The 24430-nt window shown below is 44.1% G+C and overlaps 1 protein-coding gene and 2 non-coding genes across 3 annotated transcripts; all 3 read left to right on the plus strand.

Annotated features, from left to right (window-relative positions):
* Positions 1-12404: 12404 nt before the first annotated feature.
* On the plus strand, positions 12405-15195 carry LOC109732121 (uncharacterized). The gene is made up of 2 exons (XM_020291321.4): positions 12405-13736; positions 13816-15195. The coding sequence occupies exons 1-2, from the start codon at positions 12690-12692 to the stop codon at positions 15040-15042; spliced, it is 2274 nt and encodes a 757-aa protein (XP_020146910.1). The 5' UTR covers positions 12405-12689; the 3' UTR covers positions 15043-15195.
* Positions 15196-15435: 240 nt separating this feature from the next.
* On the plus strand, positions 15436-15509 carry TRNAT-AGU (transfer RNA threonine (anticodon AGU)). Its single transcript has one exon. It is a non-coding gene; the product is annotated as a tRNA-Thr (tRNA).
* Positions 15510-15806: 297 nt separating this feature from the next.
* TRNAT-AGU (transfer RNA threonine (anticodon AGU)) lies at positions 15807-15880 on the plus strand. The gene has a single exon. It is a non-coding gene; the product is annotated as a tRNA-Thr (tRNA).
* The last annotated feature ends 8550 nt before the right edge of the window (positions 15881-24430 follow it).

Here is a 24430-nt window from a genome sequence, read left to right on the forward strand (position 1 = left end):
TATGATGTTCGAAAATATTATCCCTGGGATAAATTCCTGGAAAGTTATATTAAAGTAGGTTCTCAAGATTGTGAATCATCAAATTAAGAATAAGAATCTAACCTAACTTTTGGATTGGATATATTTGAAGCTCTAATTGTAGTGGCATTGTTTTCTCAGTCCAGGCAAGTAGCATAATGTTACCAAGACAAGGAATGTAGTGGTGTCGAAGTCTTATTCCGCTTGCATCCACCGGCGGCACCATGAGCAAAGCTTGTTGCCGCCTTTGGGCCACCTCCTCAGCAGAGTAAACTTGTTGAAAGTCGGGAGCTTGTTGAAGAAACAACCAGGAAGTTGTCAATGTAGACCAAAAGACGCCGACGACTGTGATCTGCTGGCCGCCTTGGAGAGAGCCTATAGAACACCCCATGTCTAATTAGATGAAGTCGAGGAACACAAATGTCACACGCTCCCTGATGAGGCCGATGTTGGAAATATGCCCTAGAGGCAATAATATTTGTCTTATTATGTTTCCATATTCATAATGAAAGAGTTTATATTCTACGCTATAACTGCTATGATCCTGAATATGCGATTCAGTGGAAAACTCATATGCACATGTGGAATGCTAAACGGTTAAATAAAAGGTTCCTAGTCTTGTCTCTAGGACTAGCTCAAGCGTTGTTGGTGATCATGTTTTTTGGATCTTAAGATATCGTTAAGTGTAACGATAGTCCTAAAACAACATTGAGATTATGAAGTTGGAAGAACGATCATATTGAATTGACAAACTTGTTTGTTGTGAATTGGATTAATATCGTCTATATTCAATTGTAATAACACAGAGTGTTAACATGTGATCTTGCTCCTTAGACCATGAGAGTATCGTGGTCACTTCTTACCGTACGATGGGCTTTGGGGCTGCTCAAATGTCACCTGTAACACGGTGATCACAACGACAACTTACGAAATCATCAGAAAGTTTGACAAGTGGCCAGATAGCTCAAGAGTGGGATTTGCTCCTCCAACTATGGAGAGATATTCTTAGGGCCCTCTCGGTTGACGGCATCAATCATAGTCTGGCCAGACACGAGTAACTTTGTCACGGGGATGCTGGAACACAACAACGAGAAAGAAGAACAAAACCGGTAACGAGGATTTCGGTATAATGAGCATAGTGATGACTCGGGAGGATACCGATGCATCCTGGGTTTTGTGAAGTATCGTGAAGCAAAAGGAACATCACATGATAACCAAAGGTTCACTCAAATGTCATTCATGTACTCATAGGGACTAATATGGACGTCCAAGGTACGGTCCCGTTGTCGGTCATTGAACGAACGGTTTCGCCCATGTCTGTGAGTTACTGAACCTACGGGGTCACAAGCTTAAGGCAATCACGATCTTCTGAGTGTTAGTAGGATGGGAGTCATGAGAATATATTTGTGGAATTATTTCATGAATATTCAGAATAGTTCCGAGAGGATCCGAAAGCGTTTCGGGGTCACCGGAAGGGTTTCGATGCATATCGGGTAATACCGGGTATTCCCGATATATTATATATAGATGGAAAATGTTTCCAAAGATTTTTATATATATATATATGTATAATGGTCTAGAAGTATTTAGAACATTTTATATTATACAGGCCTAAAAAGGCCAAGTGGTGGAAGGAATTATGGGCGACGAAGGCCCATAAGGAAGTGGCGCTCCCCTTGCCATATGGGGGGGGGGGTGAATTGGACTTGGAGAGGAGTAGGACTCCCCCCCCCTTTGGCCAGCGCCCCAAGGAGGGTATTTCCCTCCTTGGTGGCTGGCCCCTCCTCCTCCTCCAACCTATATATACTATGGGTTTTTGCTCTATTTATATACAAGTTTTGGAGCCTCCTCTAGTTCATCTAATTCTAGTTCTAGTTGGTCTTAGTTGACAAATTAGAGATAGGCTAATCCTCTTGTCTTCATAATTAGAAGTCTTGTGTGGTTCTAATATCCTCCCTCTAATTCTCCAGCAATGATTAGCTCTAGAGGGCGAAGCGCTGTCGGATCGTGAAGGTTGCACGCTTGCAACCAAGTAAAGAGGTCGTGTTTTCGGTCTTCAGTTCGAGGGACTGTTCGTGGGTGGTATGAGGGATCGTTCATCGACAGTTCGAGTGACTCCAAGTAGGATCTACACTGACATGTTCTTCTTCCGCTGCAACTTGGTGACGGTAACGATCGTGATCCCAACCCGTTATGCATCTTCATATTGATATTGGGTGATCGTAGGCGCGATTTTTTTGTTTCGTAGTACGTTTCCCAACAGCCGAGACTGGCCAGCCTTCATCGATCGAAACTGGAGTCAGAGGCCCAAGACCCCCATCCACGTGGTCCGCTTCACATGACAATGTGACCATGACAAATCTACAGAATGAAAACCATGACACGAAGAACCAAATGTGGGAATAAACCACCTTCCACGCACCTCTCAACGATACGATGAAGCATAGTGAGAACAGGGGTGCTACCTCTTGAGCACTGCGTTGGTTTTCCCTTGAAGAGGAAAGGGTGATGCAATAAAGTAGCGTAAGTATTTCCCTCAGTTTTTGAGAACCAAGGTATCAATCCAGTAGGAGACCACGCTCGAGTCCCACGCACCTACACAAACAAATAAGAACCTTGCAACCAACGCGATAAAGGGGTTGTCAATGCCTTTACGGCCACTTGCAAAAGGGAGATCTGATAGAGTTGATAAGATAATATTTTTGGTATTTTTATGATAAAGACTAAAAGTAAAGAAAGCAAAATAAACGGCGAAAGAAATAGCTCGTTGACGGAAGATTAATATGATGGAAAATAGACCCGGGGGCCATAGGTTTCACTAGTGGCTTCTCTCAAGATAGCATAAGTATTACGCTGGGTAAATGAATTACTGTCGAGCAATTGATAGAATTGAGCATAGTTATGAGAATATCTAGGTATGATCATGTATATAGGCATCACGTCCGTGACAAGTAGACCGACTCCTGCCTGCATCTACTACTATTACTCCACACATCGACCGCTATCCAGCATGCATCTAGAGTATTAAGTTCATAAGAACAGAGTAATGCCTTAAGCAAGATGATATGATGTAGAGGGATAAACTCATGCAATATGATATAAACCCCATCTTTTTATCCTCGATGGCAACAATACAATACGTGTCGTTTCCCCTATTGTCACTGGGATCGAGCACCGCAAGATTGAACCCAAAGCTAAGCACTTCTCCCATTGCAAGAAAGATCAATCTAGTAGGCCAAACCAAACTGATAATTCGAAGAGACTTGCAAAGATAACCAATCATACATAAAAGAATTCAGAGGAGATTCAAATATTGTTCATAGATAATCTTGATCATAAACCCACAATTCATCGGATCTCGACAAACACACCGCAAAAAGAAGAGTTACATCGAATAGATCTCCAAGAGAATCAAGGAGAACTTTGTATTGAGATCCAAAGAGAGAGAAGAAGCCATCTAGCTAATAACTATGGACCCGAAGGTCCGAGGTAAACTACTCACACATCATCGGAGAGGCTATGGTGTTGATGTAGAAGCCCTCCATGATCCATGCCCCCTCCGGCGGAGCGCCGAAAAAAGGCCCCAAGATGGGATCTCACGGGTAAAGAAGGTTGCGGCGGTGGAAATAGGGTTTTGGCTCCGTATATGATGTTTCCAGGGTATATGAGTATATATAGGCGAAGGAGGTCAGTCAGGAGAGCTACGAGGGGCCCACGAGGGTGGAGGGCATGCCCAGGGGGGTAGGCGCGCCCCCCTGCCTCGTGGCTTCCTCGTTGATTGCTTGACGTCCACTGCAAGTCCTCTAGATCACGTTTTTTTTCCAAAAATCACGTTCCCGAAGGTTTCATTCCGTTTGGACTCCGTTTGATATCCTTTTCCTTTGAAACACCGAAATAGGCAAAAAACAGCAATTTGGGCTGGGCCTCCGGTTAATAGGTTAGTCCCAAAAAAAATATAAAAGTGTATAATAAAGCCCATTAAATGTCCAAAACAGAATATATAATAGCATGGAACAATCAAAAATTATAGATATGTTGGAGACGTATCAAGCATCCCCAAGCTTAATTCCTGCTCGTCCTCGAGTAGGTAAATGATAAAAACAGAATTTTTGATGTGGAATGCTACTTGCCATAATTTTCAATGTAATTCTCTTATTCGTGGCCTGAATATTCAGATCCGAAAGATTCAAGATAAAAGTTTAATATTGACATAAAAGTAATAATACTTCAAGCATACTAACTAAGCAATTATGTCTTCTCAAAATAACATGGCCAAAGAAAGTTCATCCCTACAAAATCATATAGTTTGGTCATGCTCCATTTTCATCACACAAGAATGCTCTCATCATGCAGAACCCCGATGACAAGCCAAGCAATTGTTTCATACTTTAGTAATCTCAAACTTTTTCAACTTTCACGCAATATATGAGCGTGAGCCATGGATATAGCACTATGGGTGGAATAGAATATGATGATGGGGGTTATGTGGAGAAGACAAAAAAGGAGAAAGTCTTACATTGACGCGGCTAATCAACGAGCTAGGGAGATGCCCATCGATTGATGTCAATGCAAGGAGTAGGGATTGCCATGCAACGGACGCACTAGAGCTATAAATGCATGAAAGCTCAACAAAAGAAACTAAGTGGGTGTGCATCCAACTTGCTTGCTCACGAAGACCTAGGGCATTTGAGGAAGCCCATTGTTGGAATATACAAGCCAAGTTCTATAATGAAAAATTCTCACTAGTATATGAAAGTGACAAAACAAGAGACTCTCTATCATAAAGATCATGGTGCTACTTTGAAGCACAAGTGTGGAAAAAAAGGATAGTAACATTGTCCCCTTTTTTATTTTTTTTATTTTTTGGGCCTTTTTTATTTGGCCTTTCTCTCTCTTTTTTTATTTGGGACAATGCTCTATGAATGATGATCATCACACTTATATTTATTTACAACTCAATGATTACAACTCGATACTAGAACAAAGTATGACTCTATATGAATGCCTCCGGCGGTGTACCGGGATGGGCAATGAATCAGGAGTGACATGTATGAAATAATATGCATGGTGGTTTTGCCACAAATACGATGTCAACTACATGATCATGCAAGGCAATATGACAATGATGAAACGTGTCATGATAAACGGAACGGTGGAAAGTTGCATGGCAATATATCTCGGAATGACTATGGAAATGCCATAATAGATAGGTATGGTGGCTATTTTGAGGAAGATATAAGGAGGTTTATGTGTGATAGAGCGTATCGTATCACGGGGTTTGGATGCACCGGCGAAGTTTGCACCAACTCTCAAGGTGAGAAAGGGCAATGCACGGTACCGAAGAGACTAGCAATGATGGAAGGGTGAGAGTGCGTATAATCCATGGACTCAACATTAGTCATAAAGAACTCACATACTTATTGCAAAAATCTACAAGTCATCAAAAACCAAGCACTACGCGCATGCTCCTAGGGGGATAGATTGGTAGGAAAAGACCACCGCTCGTCCCCGACCGCCGCTCATAAGGAGGACAATCAAAGAACACCTCATGTTTCAAATTTGTTACACAACGTTTACCATACGTGCATGCTACGAGACTTGCAAGCTTCAACGCAAGTATTTCTCAAATTCACAACTACTAAACTAGCACAACTTTAATATTACTACCTCCATATCTCAAAACAATCATCAAGCATCAAACTTTTCTTAGTATTCAACGCACTTATAAGAAAGTTTTTACTAATCTTGGATGCCTATCATATTAGGACTAATTTCACAATTTAAGCAAATTACCATGCTGTTTTGTAGGACTCTCAAAATGATATAAGTGAAGCATGAGAGAACAATAGTTTCTATAAAACAAAACTACCACCGTGCTCTAAAAGATATAAGTGAAGCATGAGAGAACAATAGTTTCTATAAAACAAAACTACCACCGTGCTCTAAAAGATATAAGTGAAGCACTAGAGCAAAAACTATATAGCTCAAAAGATATAAGTGAAGCACATAGAGTATTCTAATAAATTCCGAATCATGTGCGTCTCTCTCAAAAGGTGTGTACAGCAAGGATGATTGTGGTAAACTAAAAGCAAAGACTCAAATCATACAAGACGCTCCAAGCAAAACACATATCATGTGGTGAATAAAAATATAGCTCCAAGTAAAGTTACCGATGGATGAAGACGAAAGAGGGGATGCCTTCCGGGGCATCCCCAAGATTTGGCTTTTTGGTGTCCTTGTATTTACCTTGGGGTGCCTTGGGCATCCCCAAGCTTAGGCTCTTGCCACTCCTTGTTCCATAATCCATCAAATCCTTACCCAAAACTTGAAAACTTCACAACACAAAACTCAACAGAAAATCTCATGAGCTCCGTTAGCGAAAGAAAACAAAACACCACTTCAAGGTACTGTAATAAACTCATTCTTTATTTGTATTGGTGTTAAACCTACTGTATTCCAACTTCTCTATGGTTTATAAACTATTTTACTAACCATAGACTCATCAAAATAAGCAAACAACACACGAAAAACAGAATCTGTCAAAAACAGAACAGTCTGTAGTAATCTGTAACTAACGCAAACTTTTGGAACTCTAAAAATTCTACCAAAATAGGAAGACCTAAATAATTTTTTTATTGATCTGCTGCAATTGGAATCAGTATTTTATCACGTTCTGGTGATTTTTAACAATTGTTTTCGTGAACAGAAAGTTTCTGGAATTTTCAGCAAGATCAAATAACTATCATCCAAGAAGATCCTATAGGTTTCACTTGGCACAAACACTAATTAAACATAAAAACACATCTGACCAGAGGTTAGATCAAAGATTTATTACTAAACAGGAGCAAAAGCAAAAAAAACTAGAATAAAATTGGGTTGCCTCCCAACAAGCGCTATGGTTTAACGCCCCTAGCTAGGCATTGAGATTTCAATGATGCTCACATGAAAGACACGAATTGAAGCATAAATAGAGCATCATAAAACATGTGACAAACACATTTAAGTCTAACATACTTCCTATGCATAGGTTTTTTATAAGCAAAAAAATTATCAAGGCAAGCAAAAACTAGTATATGCAAGGAAGAAGACGATAGCAATCTCAACATGAAGAGAGGCAATTTATTAACATGAAAATTTATACAACCATATTTTCCTCTCTCATAATAATTACATGTGGGATCATAAGAAAATTCAACAAAATAGCTATCACATAAAATATTTTCAAGAGGATCCACATGCATGTGAAGTTGACACTCTTCCAAATTAGTGGGATTATCATTAACTAAAGTCATGACCTCTCCAAACCCACTTTTATCAAAAATACCATAAGATTGAACATTCTCCAAATATGTGGGATCTAAAGTTGGCACTCTTCAAAACCCACTTTCAATATTATTGCAAAAACTATTATCAATCTCATATTCATCATGGGGCTTAAATAAATTTTCAAGATCATAAGAAGAATCACCCCAATCATGATCATTGCAACAAGTAGTAGACATAGAAAAACTAGCATCCCCAAGCTTAGGGTTTTGCATATTATTAGCACAATTGACATCAAGAGAATTTATAGTAAAATCATTGCAATCATGCTTTTCATCGAAGGAATCATCAAGTATGGGTGCAATAGCAACGATCTCATGTTTAACATAAGGAATATAGCAAATTCATCGTTATAAATATTGGCATCATGGCCACAAGAATAGCAAGCATCATGTTCATAAAGGGATATTTCAGTCAAATCATCGAAATCATAATTATCTATAGATTCATGCATATCATTATTTTCTTCCTCCATAGACTCCTGCAAAATACTAGCCTCTTCTTGGACAGCGGAGGAGTCCTCAATATATGGTTTAACATAGGCATTGGAAGCATAATTATCATAACAATATTTAAGTACGGCAAAATTTTCGGATTTGTAAAGAGTAGCATCATACGTTTCAATCAAAGAAGCAATTTCATAAGCACCCTTAAAAGCAACAAATTCTTCAATTTGTTGAACATCATAGTAATTATAAGCACCCTTAGCATACGAAGATACGATTCCATTATCACTAAACTCACATTGATAGGGAAGGTGTTTCTTAAGGTTTTCAGAGCAACAAGTAAAATCATAAATTTCACAAAGATTCCAAGCATAACACATCAATCTGTTTATTTGATCCCATAAGAGTCTCCCCCTTTCAGACAAACGGTGACGCATAAAATGAGCATGCTCATCTAAAGATTTCCCATCAACTAGACTAGTTGGGGTTTCAGCACGAGCGCATAAGGATCGAAGATGATCCAAGTAGAATACTTTAAGTGGATCCATATCAATAGATTTCTAGCAAGCAAAGATGCAAGCAAATAGAAGGCGCATGGAAACACAAACAAAGATACATACGGGAAGAAGGCGAACGAAAAAGGGCGAATAAAACGGCACGGGTGAAGTGGGGGAGAGGAAAACGAGAGGCAAATGGCAAATAATGTAATGCGAGGGATAAGAGTTTGTGATGGGTACTTGGTATGTCTTGACTTGTGCGTAGACTCCCCGGCAACGGCGCCAGAAATGGCTAGTTGCTGGGAGAACAAATCTTGACTTGACTTGGCGTAAGCCTCCCCGGCAACGGCGCCAGAAATCCTTCTTGCTATCTCTTGAGCATTGCGTTGGTTTTCCCTTGAAGAGGAAAGGGTGATGCAGTAAAGTAGCGTAAGTATTTCCCTCAGTTTTTGAGAACCAAGGTATCAATCCAGTAGGAGACCACGCTCGAGTCCCACGCACCTACACAAACAAATAAGAACCTTGCAACCAACACGATAAAGGGGTTGTCAATCCCTTCACGGCCACTTGCAAAAGTGAGATCTGATAGAGATGATAAGATAATATTTTTGGTATTTTTATGATAAAGACTAAAAGTAAAGAAAGCAAAATAAACGGCGAAAGAAATAGCTTGTTGATGGAAGATTAATGATGGAAAATAGACCCGGGGGCCATAGGTTTCACTAGTGGCTTCTCTCAAGATAGCATAAGTATTACGGTGGGTAAACGAATTACTGTCGAGCAATTGATAGAATTGAGCATAGTTATGAGAATATCTAGGTATGATCATGTATATAGGCATCACGTCCGTGACAAGTAGACCGACTCCTGCCTGCATCTACTACTATTACTCCACACATCGACCGCTATCCAGCATGCATCTAGAGTATTAAGTTCATAAGAACAGAGTAATGCCTTAAGCAAGATGACATGATGTAGAGGGATAAACTCATGCAATATGATATAAACCCCATCTTTTTATCCTCGATGGCAACAATACAATACGTGTCGTTTCCCCTACTGTCACTGGGATCGAGCACCGCAAGATTGAACCCAAAGCTAAGCACTTCTCCCATTGCAAGAAAGATCAATCTAGTAGGCCAAATGAAACTGATAATTCGAAGAGACTTGCAAAGATAACCAATCATACATAAAAGAATCCAGAGGAGATTCAAATATTGTTCATAGATAATCTTGATCATAAACCCACAATTCATCGGATCTCGACAAACACACCGCAAAAAATGAGTTACATCGAATAGATCTCCAAGAGAATCGAGGAGAACTTTGTATTGAGATCCAACGAGAGAGAAGAAGCCATCTAGCTAATAACTATGGACCCGAAGGTCCGGGGTAAACTACTCACACATCATCGGACGTAGAAGCCCTCCGTGATCAATGCCCCCTCCGGCGGAGCGCCGGAAAAAGGCCCCAAGATGGGATCTCACGGGTACAGAAGGTTGCGGCGGTGGAAATAGGGTTTTGGCTCCGTATATGATATTTCTAGGGTATATGAGTATATATAGGCGAAGGAGGTCGGTCAGGAGAGCTACGAGGGGCCCACGAGGGTGGAGGGCGCACCCAGGGGGGTAGGCGCGCCCCCTGCCTCGTGGCTTCCTCGTTGATTACTTGACGTCCACTCGAAGTCCTCTGGATCACGTTTGTTCCGAAGATCACGTTCCCGAAGGTTTCATTCCGTTTGGACTCCGTTTGATATCCTTTTCCTTCGAAACACTGAAATAGGCAAAAAAACAGCAATTTGGGCTGGGCCTCCGGTTAATAGGTTAGTCCCAAAAATAATATAAAAGTGTATAATAAAGCCCATTAAACGTCCAAAACAGAATATATAATAGCATGGAACAATAAAAAATTATAGATACGTTGGAGACGTATCAAGGGGCGAGGCAGGGAGACATTATCCCATGTTGACATCGATTCCATTGTCTTGCCACTGCTCTCTTGGTGATGAGCTCTAGAATTTATTCCGAACCCTACCTCCACCAGACCGAAGTCTTGAGACGACCCCTCCCGTCACTGGAGCGACACGCGGAGGGAGAAGGGACTCTCAGTCTCGCCGGGGAGCAGGGAGATAGGTCACCGCTTGTTCGCTAGGTCAAAAAGAGTGAAGGAAGAACACTTGATGGAGATGTGATCTGATCTATCTAGTGTATATGGTGCTTTTGTTGCATATATGAAAGTACCATAGAACGATTGCAATATTGTTCTTGCGGAAATAAGTGTATGGTGCTAGGTAAAATGAGAGATTGTGTTCCCACTTAATATGGGTGGGTCGGGGATCCTTTACCCTGGACAAGTTTTCTCGTCTTCTGAGATTGTGATGGTCATAGTTAAAGTGGACGGTGCAGGAAAAAACTTGGGTGGGCTTTGAAACTGATGCAATAGTGAGGACATGCTTCTTTTCCGCTCCCCGGCCAAGGTCACCATTGGAAATAGGGAGAAGGCAAAATTTTGGGACTTCCCATGGCTTGGCGGTCAATGCACGGGGAATTCCCGCTCCGTTAGTCATGAGGCTTCCAAGAAAAAAATGGAATGACACAATCCTTGGGTAGACCAAATCGACAATACAATGACATGACGACCAAGCACATCAGCAAATTCTTCAATCTATGGACACTTCTTCAATATTTCAAGCTTCAAGAAGGGGTCGAGGACTCCATTCTTGGAAACTCATTACGGGTTGTGCTATTATGCTAAGTCGGCCTACAACACTCAATTCACAGGTATCACACCGAATATTCAAACCTAACATTTAGAAGGCTTGGGACCCCTGAAATGCAAGTTGCCGCTTGGCTAATCATCCAAAACCGGGTCTGAACAGCCAGCAGGGTTGACAAGATTGTGGGGTCTGTCAAACTTCGCAAGCGCGATCTAGAGACGACGGTCCACCTTCTTTTTTAAAAGCCGCTTCTCCATGCAGATTTAGAATATGATCAAACTTTGGCTTAACTAGCACGACCTCGACCCCGCTTCCTAGCAACGTTTTGACTCTGTCATTGAGTGGTGGGAGGCGGTCCGCAATGGCAACTTTTCAAAATCCACCGCTTCAATCCTCGTGCTTGTCTCTTAAGAAATTTGAAATGAACGCAATGCTATACTCTTGCAGAACACCTCCACGATGCCTAGCACTGTCTTCTCCAACATCAAGATTGAAGGAGGGGCACATCACCTTAGAATCATAATCCTGGAGAGTAATTCTTTTGTATTGGCTACAGCCGGTGTTTGTCTTTACTTAAACATGTTCTCCATAATCAATGAAATGTGGCAAAACTACCATTTTTTCAAAAAATAATAATTAACAACACCGGCCTGAAAGGGTCCCAGCCATACATACTTGTCACTATTTTGGCAATTACCGATCTTGTTAACATGAAAATCAAGGTTAGAGATGCAAAAGGATGGGACGCGTGACAGCTGTGCCGACTGCTGAGGCCATTTCGTTGGTCCAGCTTTCCAGCTTTGGTTGTTCCGTGACAGTGCGGTAGGCCCCACGCTGCAGCAGCACTGATCAAATCCCTCATACTTTTGTCTATGCTGCGTGCTCTGAACTTTGGATTTCGTTGGTCGAAAATACGGCGTATTTTGAATCTCAAGCCGCCCTGCTCGCCAGTAGTACTACGAAGCTTTACCGTTGTGTACGAGATGGAGGTGACGTTTGCGTTGCGACGGTGGCATGCGCGGTCAAATGCTGAGCCAGGGTCAACGGATCAAGGGTGACGGACGCATATGGTCCATCCTATCCAGATGTGATTCGAAAACGAATGACGAGATTCAAATCGTACTCACCAGCTGCAGTTCAATTCTCCATGACACGTGAAGATGAGATTCTCTCCCCGTCGAGGCCAAAGAAGAATGACGACGCTGCAGCCGCTGCTGCAGCCAAACTCGAATCAGCATGACACATAGCTTTGGACGTGCTCCCAACACAACGGTCGATTCTTTGCGTTCAAAAAATACTCCACATATACAAATGTCCGGTCTCAATTTGAATCGAGATGCCTACAACCAGGGGGAGTGGGCGGAACCATTGGCCGTGCCCACAACGGCTTTCTCCTGTGCGCACCGTGCGCCGCTCGGGCCGCGCACAGTCCCCGACGCACGGAACGGCCCCAAAATTTTGAAATCCCCTCGAGCTCTCTCTCGCTCACAGACACCACTGCCAGCAGCCACTAGTACAAAACACACTCTCCGAGGCGCACTTTACTGTAATCCACTCGCCCCAAAGCCGTGTCCTGTGTGCGCTCAAACGCCGGACACCACCTCAGCTCAACTCCGGCTCACCCCCACCCTCACCACCGCTCCACCCCCAAGCCCCAGGTGACCAAGTCCCGGATCCGTCACTGAGCCAATGGGTCTCTGCCTCAGCAAGAAGCAGCAGCGGCGGCAAGAGGAGCAGCCGCGCAATGCGGCCAAGAAGAGCGGCACCGGGAAGGAAGCCGCCCCGCTAGCCCCGGAGGCGAAGAGGGCGCCGACGACGGCCAAGCCGGCGCCGTCCAGGAAGGCAACTGCGCCCAGGGCGGAGGAGCCGGCGGCGGACAAGCGGACGGTGTTCGTGGTCAAGGCTGCCGCCGCCGCCGCGGCTGCCGAGGTGGCGAGCGGCGGGGATAGCGACGGGGTGAAGAGGGCGCCCCCCGCTCCGGCCGCGCCGGTCGAGGAGGCAGCGAAGCCGGCGGTTGTTAGCAGGGTGCCCGTGCGGACCTCCAGCTGCACCAAGGAGGAGGTGGACGCGATTCTGATCCAGTGCGGCAGGCTCAGCCGGAGCTCCTCGGCGTCGGGGAAGGCGGCTGCGTCGGGCGAGAGCGGCGCGGGGCACCGGAGGTATTCTGGATCTAAGAGGAGCTACGACTTCGACCGGGAGAGGAGGGCTGGGGGCGTCGACGACGAGTGCGACTGGGACAGGCTGGGCGGCGGCGGCGCCGCGTCGAGGCCCTCGCCGCGCCGGAGGACGCCGGACCGTAAGCGGTCGGCGAGCCACGAGAGCCGAAGCGGTGCCGGGAGCGGGAGCAGGAGGGTGAGCCGCTCGCCCGGACGGCGCGGCGAGGGCGCACCCGCGGCGGCGAGCTCCGTGGGCGTCGAGCGGTTCGCGCGGCAGCCCGGGAAGTTGGTGTCGGTCCCGGCCCGAGAGAAAGGGCGCGCGCCGTCACCGGTGAAGGCTGCGCCGGCTGGGAAGAGGTATGCGTCGCCAACCCTGAGGTCCAACTCTCCCGCAAGGGCGGCGGCCGTCGCGAATGAGAACGCCGGGGTGCAGCCGACGCACGGGCCGTCGCTGAGCAGAAGCTCGTCGAGGAAGGCCGATCACTCGCCGTACCGTCGCAATCCCATGTCGGAGCTCGACGAGAACGCTCTGGCCAACATCCACCACACCACCAACACCGGCAAGCCCCAAAACCAAAAGGTACGGCAGTATTTGGAGAATTTTAGCCATCAATTTTGTCCACCAAATTGCTCAAATCCTCCAAATGACTTTCGTGCAGAAACCCATCGAGAGTGTCGCCGCCGTTTCACAGAGGTTGGGTGAGCGCTCCCAGATCACGAAGGACAAGCAGGAGACAGCGGAGGAGGCAGTGGCGTCGGACACCAAGGCACCGTCCGCGAGGATGAACGCGACGCACACGGTGAGCATTGTGGCCGACAGCGTCGTCAACAACACGAGGGCGGGGCCTGGGTGCCGGTCGTCGCGGCGGTCCTCGCGGGACTTCGACCACAGCGGCAGTTCTTTCGCCTTCATGGAGGATGCCGTTGCGCCAGACACCAGAGCCCCGTCTTCCAAGATCAACGCGACGCACTCGGTGAACATTGTGGCCGAGAGCGTCGCGAGCACAAAGGCGGGGCCGGTGGGCCGGTCGTCGAGGAGGTCGTCCCGAGACTTCGACCACGCCTTCCTGAATGAGGCCATGGCGTCGGAGACAAAAGCACCGTCGTCCAGGATGAACGCGACGCACACGGTGAGCATCGTGTCGGAGAGCGTTGCCAGCCAGAAGGCCGGGCCGGCAGGCCGGTCGTCGAGGCGGTCATCCCGCGACTTCGACCACAACGGCAACTCCTATGCCTCCCTGCTCCTCGAAGACATCCAGAGCTACCACCAGCAGAACGCCAGCGACACGGCCGCGGCGGCGCCGGCGTTCTCGCTCCCGGCGTGCGTGTCCAAAGCCTGCTCCATCCTTGAAGCGGTCGCGGACCTCAACTCCTCTCCATCGGAGAACAGGAGCTTCGACCTGGACCGGTCGGCCGACGACAAGGGCTCGGCCAACATGAGCTGTTACAGCGCCGGGAAGGCGGCGGGAGCGGGCACGCACGTCGTCGAGTCCGAGCTCGTTGTCAAGGACGACCTCATGGAGCCGAGCCTGCACAAGTACGTGTCCGTGCGGGACATCCGCGGCGAGGCCGAGCCGCAGGAGTCCGCCGGGAGCAACAGCTTCGCCGGCAACCCGTGGACGTGCTCGTGGGAGCCCAATTCCGTCGACTCCACCGAGCGGACGTGGACGGCCTCGCAGTCCAACAGCGACGATGCCGAGCAGCGCAGCGGCGGCACGGTCGGCACACCTGAACAGTCTTGGCAGAGCAAGCAGGAGTCCGGTGGCCGTCCGCGGTTGGGCTCTGCCGGCAGCGCTCAGCTCGGGCACGGTGGTGCTCATCGGGGCGGCGGCAGCGTCGCGCGATCCGATGCTCGGACTGCCTCGGCGAACTCTTCTAGCGCTTAGCAAAAATAACAATGCTGCTGTCATTTTTATGCGTTCTGGTTTTATAAACTTGTAATGGCAAGACGGGTTGCTGTTCTTTGATTCATTTGATCTTGGCGATGTACTTATCCTTGGTAATCTAATAACGAGCGCTTGAACTATGAATATGAAAAACTTGTGAAATGGATTACGCACCTTCTTGTTTCCTAGTTTTTTTTTTTCATTTTTCTATGTTCAAAACCTCTTATATAATTGTTCGTCGTGTGACTGAACACTTCTAATTTGTTGAAACGAGTTATGGGGCCCATCAATTTAGATAGACCGACCATTACGAGATGAAACTCCAGTCAACCAAGAACAATTAGTTGATCCAGTAATTAATGTATAGCTGGTTTTTTAAAATGCATGCGTAGCGCTTTCATAGCTCAGTTGGTTAGAGCACCCGTTTAGTAAGCGGGAGGTCTTGAGTTCAACTCTCAATGAAAGCATTCATTTGTTTCAAATGTTTTTGACTAAAGTTAGCACAGATTTTGGCTTCCTAGACTTACTCAGAAATATTTTCCTATTTTTATTACTGTATCGTTTCTATTCTATAAAGACAACGCCTCTCACTTTTTTCATGAACTTCTAGGGTCTGTTTTGATTCACGTGAACGCACGAATAGCAAAACACTAACATTAGAGTGTCATCTTCCGTCAAATCCTACATGAATTTGCATTTAAGAGTGTTTAATAGCACGAGAAAAACAAAAGAATTTTAACAAGATGTCTGAGTGGATGCGTAGCGCTTTCATAGCTCAGTTGGTTAGAGCACCCGTTTAGTAAGCGGGAGGTCTTGAGTTCAACTCTCAATGAAAGCATTCATTTGTTTCAAATGTTTTTGACTAAAGTTAGCACAGATTTTGGCTTCCTAGACTTACTCAGAAATATTTTCCTATTTTTATTACTGTATCGTTTCTATTCTATAAAGACAACGCCTCTCACTTTTTTCATGAACTTCTAGGGTCTGTTTTGATTCACGTGAACGCACGAATAGCAAAACACTAACATTAGAGTGTCATCTTCCGTCAAATCCTACATGAATTTGCATTTAAGAGTGTTTAATAGCACGAGAAAAACAAAAGAATTTTAACAAGATGTCTGAGTGGATGGAAATTTTCCTCGAAAACAGAATGCAATGCCTTCCTTAGGGAAAAAACTTCTCTATTTTTTTTCGCTGCATTGTTTCTATTCTAGAAAGACAACGTCTCTCATCTTTTTCATGAACTTCCAGGGTCTCTTTGATTCACGTGACCTGCAGAACATATGAAGAGCAAACCCCAAGATTAGAGTGTCATCACGTGTCGAATCCTTCATGAATTTGCATTAAAGAGTGTTTAATATCACAACAAAAACAAAAGAATTGTAACGAAATTTTCCTCGAAAACATAATGCAATGCCTCACTGAGAATAAAAAACTCATAAATATTTCATCACGCGAATCAAATTATGTGCATATGAAGAAAAAAAATGTTTTTGACTAAAGTTAGCACAGATTTTGGCTTCCTAGACTTACTCAGAAATATTTTCCTATTTTTATTACTGTATCGTTTCTATTCTATAAAGACAACGCCTCTCACTTTTTTCATGAACTTCTAGGGTCCGTTTTGATTCACGTGAACGCACGAATAGCAAAACACTAACATTAGAGTGTCATCTTCCGTCAAATCCTACATGAATTTGCATTTAAGAGTGTTTAATAGCACGAGAAAAACAAAAGAATTTTAACAAGATGTCTGAGTGGATGGAAATTTTCCTCGAAAACAGAATGCAATGCCTTCCTTAGGGAAAAAACTTCTCTATTTTTTCGCTGCATTGTTTCTATTCTAGAAAGACAACGTCTCTCATCTTTTTCATGAACTTCCAGGGTCTCTTTGATTCACGTGACCTGCAGAACATATGAAGAGCAAACCCCAAGATTAGAGTGTCATCACGTGTCGAATCCTTCATGAATTTGCATTAAAGAGTGTTTAATATCACAACAAAAACAAAAGAATTGTAACGAAATTTTCCTCGAAAACATAATGCAATGCCTCACTGAGAATAAAAAACTCATAAATATTTCATCACGCGAATCAAATTATGTGCATATGAAGAAAAAAATGAAAGATTCAAATCCTCCAAAATTTTCCTTATTTTTTTTCTTTGAATCAAAGAAGCCCTAACTATGTTGAGCTCATATTTGTAACATGATGCTTTCTCGATGTTGCAATCTCGCTTTTTTCGAGATAACAACATGAATTATTGATCAGTTACAAAATGAGGAATACAAAGATTGTTTAGAGGGTTTATGAACCAAACATAGTGTCAAACCTTGAAAGAGTTTGCCACTCCAGCCAACCGATGGGCTTCTTCGTTCGCTTTTTGTCATCCATGCAGGAACCTAGGCATTGTGAATTGTCATCATTGAACTTCAATCTTTTTCATGATCATGCAATTAATAAGTCAGTCTGATGAGAATGGTTTAACTTTCAACGAGAGCATTTTAATTTCGTCAATCTCTTTTTGGACAAGGTTAGCCCATATTTTGGCTTTGTAAACGTAGCAATACCGAGCAATATTTTCCTACTTTTCACTACATCATTTTTATTATATAAAGACATGATCTCTTCCTTTTTAGTGAACATCAGTTTGTTTGAGCGTTAATGAACTTCTAGAGCCTCTGTTGGTTCGAGTGTTCCTCAAAACACAAGAATGAAAAACAAAACAAGATTAGAGTCTCGTATCACATTGAATCCTATAATAATTTGCATAAAAAAGTGTTCGATATGGAAGGTAAAGAAAAAGAATTGCTACCAGAGGTTTGAGTGGATGAAAAAAATCCTCCAAAATATCAGTTGCATGTACTGTTGGGAAACGTAGTAGAACAAAAAAATCGCCCTACGATCAACCAGGAACACTATGAAGATGTGGTTTGGATCGGATCGTTACCAACTCCGAGTTGCAGCGGAAGAAGAGTCGGTGTAGATCGTACTTAAGTCCCTCAAACCGTATATGAACGATTCCTCGAACAGTCCCTCGAACGGAAGACCGAAAACACGACCTCTCCATAGATTGCAAGCGTACGGTCTTCACGATCCGTCATCGCTTCGCTGTCCAGAGCTAATCGTCGCCGGAGATTTACAGGGAAGATATTAGAACCACATTGGGCTTCTAGTTATGAGGATTATAGAAGATCTAGATCTATCTCTAACTGAAACAACTAGAACTAGAACTAGAGAACAAGAGGAGGCTCCAAAAATTGTGTGTCCAAAAGTGCCAAAACCTCTAGTATATATAGGTTGGAGAGAGAGGAGGGGGCGCCACAAGGGAAAAGGATCTCCTCTTGCGCCGTCCATGAGGAGGGGGAGTCCCCCTCCAATTTGGCATCCCCCTTCCTTCCCCATGAGGAAAAGGGGGCGCCACCCCTACTGGGCCCAAGTGGCCCAATATGCTTTCCACCACTTGGCCTTTTAAGGCCCGTTGATATTAAATTAAATATAAAATCCTCCTAACTATTACTAGAACCTTTTAATATTAATTTAACATCACTAGAAACATTTCCCACCTATATATTATTTATCATAATATCCGGTATTGCCCGATAAACCTCGAAACCCTTTCGGTGACCCCAAAACGCTTCCGGTTCCTCTCGAAACTATTTCAAATATTAATGAAACTATTTCACAAATATTTTCTCATTACTCCTGTCCTACTAACACTCAGCAGATCGTGATTACGTGAAAAAGTGACCATGTAAGTTTGGTAAAACATAGACATGAACAAAACCCCTTTTGTTCAATGACCGATAGCGGAACCGTGGACATCCATATTGATCCTATGAGTACACGAATGACATTTGAGTGAACCTTTGATTATCATGTGTTATTCCCTTTGCCTCGTGATACTTCACCAAACTCGAGGTGAGATATATTGGTATCCTATTTAGTCATGTGCATGCTCACTACACCGATCTCCTCATTACCGGTTTTGTTCTTCTTTCTCGTTGACATGTTTCGGCATCCCTGTGAGCTAGTCACCTGTGTCTGGCCAGACGATAATGGATGCCGTCACACCGAGAGGGCCCCAAGAATATCTCTTCATCGTCGAAGAAGCACATTCCACTCTTGAGCTATCTAGTCCCTTGTCAAACTTTCCACTGAACGTGTAACTTGTTGTTATGATCACCGTGTTATAGATGATATTTTAGCAACCCCAAAGTTCATCATACAGTAAGAAACGACTACAATACTCTCATGGAGGACCTACATCACACATTAACACTCCATGTTATAACAAATTGACTTCTGACGATTGTATCTCAAAGTATAACAAACAAGTTTGGATCGATTCAATACAATCGTTCTTCTAACGTCATATTCTCAAAGTTTTTTAGGACTATCGTTACACTTAATGATATCCTAAGATCCGGAAAACATGGTCACCAACAACATTTGAACTAGTCTTAGAGGCGAGACTAGGAATCTTATTATATCATTTAGCATTCCACACGTGCATACAAGTTTTCCACTAAATCGCACATTCCAGGATCATATCAGTTATAGCATAGAATATAAACTCTTACTTATGCATATGGAAATATAATAATACAATATTATTGCCTCTAGAGCATACTTCCAACAGACTCCCACTTGCACTAGAGTCAGTAATCTAGTCACATAGTTTCTTTAACACCTATATCTATCCGGTGTGGCTCATGCTTTGCTTGTGGTAGAGCCTTCGTCATCGGGTCTGACACATTCAAATCCGTGTGATACTTGTGCTTGCTATGTCTGGTCTTCATGTGTGATTTTGGATCCTTTGCTTGATCAATGGTACCACTATATCACAATATAGTGCCATTTGAGTTCATTGCACTTGGGGTCACACTATCTTTACCAAGAAACTTCTTGATCCAGACTTGCTCCTTCGAAGCTTCTGAAGCCTCAATATATTCAGCTTCCGCTGTAGAATCCACAATAGTGTTCTTGCTTGAAACTATTCCAAACTATTATCCTAACATAGCCTGATAGTCATCTATATCAGTCATGAAGTTAGTGTTTGTGTAACCATTTACAACGAGCTCTTCATATCCTCCATAGACGAGGTGCAGATCTTTGTCCATTTGAGGAACTTAAGAATATTTTTAATAGTTGTGCAGTGAACCACTCCGGAATCACTTTGGTACCTGCTGCTTGTCGGGAAACGTAGCAAAAAACAAAAAATCGCACCTACGCATGCCCAAGATCAATATAAAGATGCATAATGAGTTGGGATCACGATCGTTATCGTCACCGAGTTGTAGCGGAAGAAGAACATGTCGATGTAGATCGTACTTGGAGTCCCTCAAACCGTTGATGAACGATCCTGCGATCCGCCCACGAACAGTCCCTCAAACCGAAGTCCAAAAGCACAGCCTCTCTACTTAGTTGCAATCATGCAACCTTCACGATCCGATAGCGCTTCGCCGTCCAGAGCTAATCATCGTTCGAGATTTAAAGGGAGGGGATTAGAACTGCACCGGGCTTCTAATTATGAGGATTAGAGGAACTATACCTTGCTCTAATTAGTCAACTAGGACCAACTAGAACTAAAACTAAAAGAACTAGAGGAGGCTCCAAAGTTTGTATCTCTCATAGAGCAAACCCCCCTTGGGGAGGGAGAGGAGAGCCAACAAGGAGGGAAAGTCCCTCCTTGGGGCGTCGGCCTTGGGATGAGGAGTTGGACTCCTCCCCCACTCCAATTCGCCCCGCCCCCCCCCCCACACACACAAAAGGAAGGGGGCACTTCCTATTGGCCCAAGTTGGCCCAAAGCTCCTTCCCCGGTTTGGCCTTTTAAGGCCCGCTGGTATTAAATTTAATATAAAAACCTTCTAATAAATATTAGACCCTTTTATATATAATGTAATAGCCCCGGGAACATTTTTCACCTATATATTATTTGTCGGTAATATCCGGTATTACCCGATACTCTCTGAAACCCTTCCAGTGACCCCGAAACGCTTCCCGATCCTCTCGAAACTATTTTCAATCTTTATGAAACAATTCCACAAATATATTCGTATCACTCCCGTCCTACTAACACTCAACAAATCATGATTGCCTTAAGCTTGTGACCCCGTAGTTTTGGTAACTCATAGACATGAATGAAACCCCTTCGTTCTATGATCGATAGCGGAACCGCGGACGTCCATATCGATCCCTATGAGCAAACCAATGATATTCAAGTGAACCTTTGGTTATCATGTAATGTTCCCTTTGCTTCGTGATACTTCACAAAACCCGGTATGTTTCGGTATCCTCCCGAGTCATCACATGCTCACTATACCGTTATCCTCGTTAGCGGTTTTGTTTTTCTTTCTCGTTGTCGTGTTTCGGCATCCCTGTGATGTAGTCACCTGTGTCTGGCCAGACGATGATGGATGTCGGCACATCGAGAGGGCCCTAAGAATATATCTCCATCGTCGGAGGAGCAAATCCCGCTTTCGAGCTATCTAGTCCCTTGTCAAACTTTCCGATGAGTCTGTAAGTTGTCGTTATGATCACTATGTTACAGATGATGTTTGAGCAACCCCAAAGTCCACCATACGGTAAGAAGTGACTACGATACTCTCATGGTCTAAGGAGCAAAATCATATGTTAACACTCCGTATTATTACAATTGATTACTGACGATATAAACTCAATTCATAACATACTAGTTTGGGTCGATTCAATATGATTGTTCTTCCAACACTATAATCTCAATGTTGTTTTAGGACTTCATGATATTCTAAGATCCGAAAAATGTGATCGCCGACAACAGTTGAGCTAGTCCTAGAGGCAAGACTATGAACCTTTTATCTAACCGTTTACTATTCCACACGTGCATATTAGTTTTCCACTGAATCGTGGATTCTAGGATCGTAACAGTTATAGCATAGAACATAAACTCTTTAATTATGAACACATAAATATAATAATATAAATATTATTGCCTCTAAGGCATATTTCCAACACTGCTAAAACTTAGCGCATAAGAAACATCTCGTCTTGTACATATCATAGCTTACATGTTGGATCCAATTGCTGGGGCATATGGAACTTCACTCATCTACACACGCTCATCAACTGTCTTGGGGCATTGATTTCTACTAAGTGTCGTGCCATGTGACATTGGGAGAAAACCTTTCTTTGCGTTCTCCATTTTAAACCTCTTTAAAACCTTGTCAATGTACGTGCTTTGGCTTAGCGCAATTAGATTTCTTGATCTATCTCTATATATCTTAATGCCCAATATATAAGCTGCTTTGCCTAAGTCTTTCATTGAAAACACACTCTTTGATGAGTCTTTTATTGTGCTAAGAAACTTTACATAATTTCTAATCAACAATATATCATCTATATGTAAGATTAAAAAACCTAAAGAGCTCCCACTAAACTTCTTGTATACACCAGCTTCTTCATAATTTTAATGAAGCCAAACTCTTTAACCACTTCATCAAAATGTTGATTCCAGCTCCTTCATGCTTGCTTCAAACCATAGATAGATCTTTGAAGATTGCACACTTTTCCGACATCCTTAGGATCGGCAAAACCTTCTTGTTGTGTCATATACACATCCTCTTTGGGATTTCCATTTAGGAAAGAAGTTTTGACATGCCATATCTCGTAGTCGAAATATGCTGCAGTTTCCATCGTAATCCGCATAGACTTTAGCAAGGCTGTTCGGCTACTGGTGAGAAAGTTCTGTCATAATCGACTCCCTCAACCTACAAAAACCCTTTTGCAACTAGTCTTGCTTTATAGATAGTAGGATTAACATCCGTTGTTTTTCTCTTGACAATCAATTTACATTGTATGAGTTTCACACCCTCTGGAAGATCAACCAAGTTCCAAACTTGATTCTCGTACATGGACTCCATTCCAGATTGTATGGCCTTAAGACATTCTGTTGAAGGGTGAAACCCTAGAGGGGATCTTTTCACACTTGGAGGGGGAAAATAGGAAGAACACTCAAGAACACAAGACACAAATCACTCAAACAAACCCAAATATCACATCCACTAGAGTAGCATACATGAGATCCACAAGATTACAAGGTCAATCCACGCAAACAAGCACAAAGGTAAAGTTCTTCCCACTCCTAGAGGAGGTGAGGTCTTGATGATGATCTACTCCCTTGGGAGGTCTTGCAATCCACAAGGATTCTTCCCAAAGAGGGGTCTTGATCTCCAAGAGGAGGAGGATACAAGGAGCAAAGCTCTCTTTGGTGTTCTAAAATACTTTGCTGACCCTAGAAAGAAGGTGGAGGTGGTCTATTTATAGTCTAAGCCACGAAGGGGTAAGTGGGAGAGGGATACAAGGCGAAAGGCTCGCGGCTGCGCACAGGCCGAGCGGTAGTACCGGATCTCGGGCGGTAGTACCGCTTGTAAGCGGCAGTGCCGCTTGGACTGGGCGGTAGTACCGGGCCCGGGTCGCTCGAGCACAGGAGTTTGTCGGGTTGAGCGGCAGTAGAGCGGACGTTCGGCGGTAGTACCGCTTGGATGGTCTTAGCGGTAGTACCGTTTGTAGGCGGTAGTACCGCTCGTTCCAGGTCTTCTTCCTCCTTCTCGTTCTCCTCTCCTCTCCCTTGCTCCATGGATGCTCGAGTCTCCGTCTTCTCCTTCTCACGATCAACTTCCTCGTACCTAAGAATGAACAATGTTTCCGATTGAGGTAGAATCCAATTCTCACGGGAATCCAAACGAGACTCAAATAGGAAAGAGTTCACCTCGTTCTTGATGTTGCGTGCACGTGCTCTTGTCATTGGCCCTCTTGGTGCTTGCGGTGGTGATGGAGTGTCGGTGCGGGTAGTTGAGGGGTGCTCCGCATCATCCCCCCCCTTGGGAGAGATCCATCCACGGATCATGCTCTTCATCACCATGGTACTTGGCCAAGTCTTTGACGTTGAAGATGTCACTTACGTTGTACTTGTCACGTGGGATGTCGACCTTGTAGGCGTTGTCGTTGTAGCGTGCTAGCACCTTGAATGGTCCGTCAGCTCTCGGGAGTAGCTTGGACTTGCGTTCCTTGGGGAAGCGGTCCTTGCAGAGATGTATCCATACTTGATCACCCGGTTGCAACACTGTCGTGGTTCTAAGTCTGACAGTAGAATGGGGGTAGGGATGTAGAGGCAAGATCCTAGCTATGGAGAAGTTGTACGCATGAGTTTTATGAGTTCATGCCCTTCTCGGAGGAAGTAACAGCCCTACGTCTCGGAGCCCGGAGGCGGTCGACTGGATTATATGCGTGTGTGTTACAGGGGGTACGAACCCTTGTGCATGTGGAGGGGGTGGCTTATATAGAGTGCGCCAGGACCCCGGCCAGCCCACGTTACAAGGGATTTAAGGTACATCAAGAGGGGGGCGTTA

The sequence above is a fragment of the Aegilops tauschii genome, chromosome 2, assembly GCF_002575655.3.
Source record: "Aegilops tauschii subsp. strangulata cultivar AL8/78 chromosome 2, Aet v6.0, whole genome shotgun sequence".
Classification (NCBI taxonomy): Eukaryota; Viridiplantae; Streptophyta; class Magnoliopsida; order Poales; family Poaceae; genus Aegilops; species Aegilops tauschii.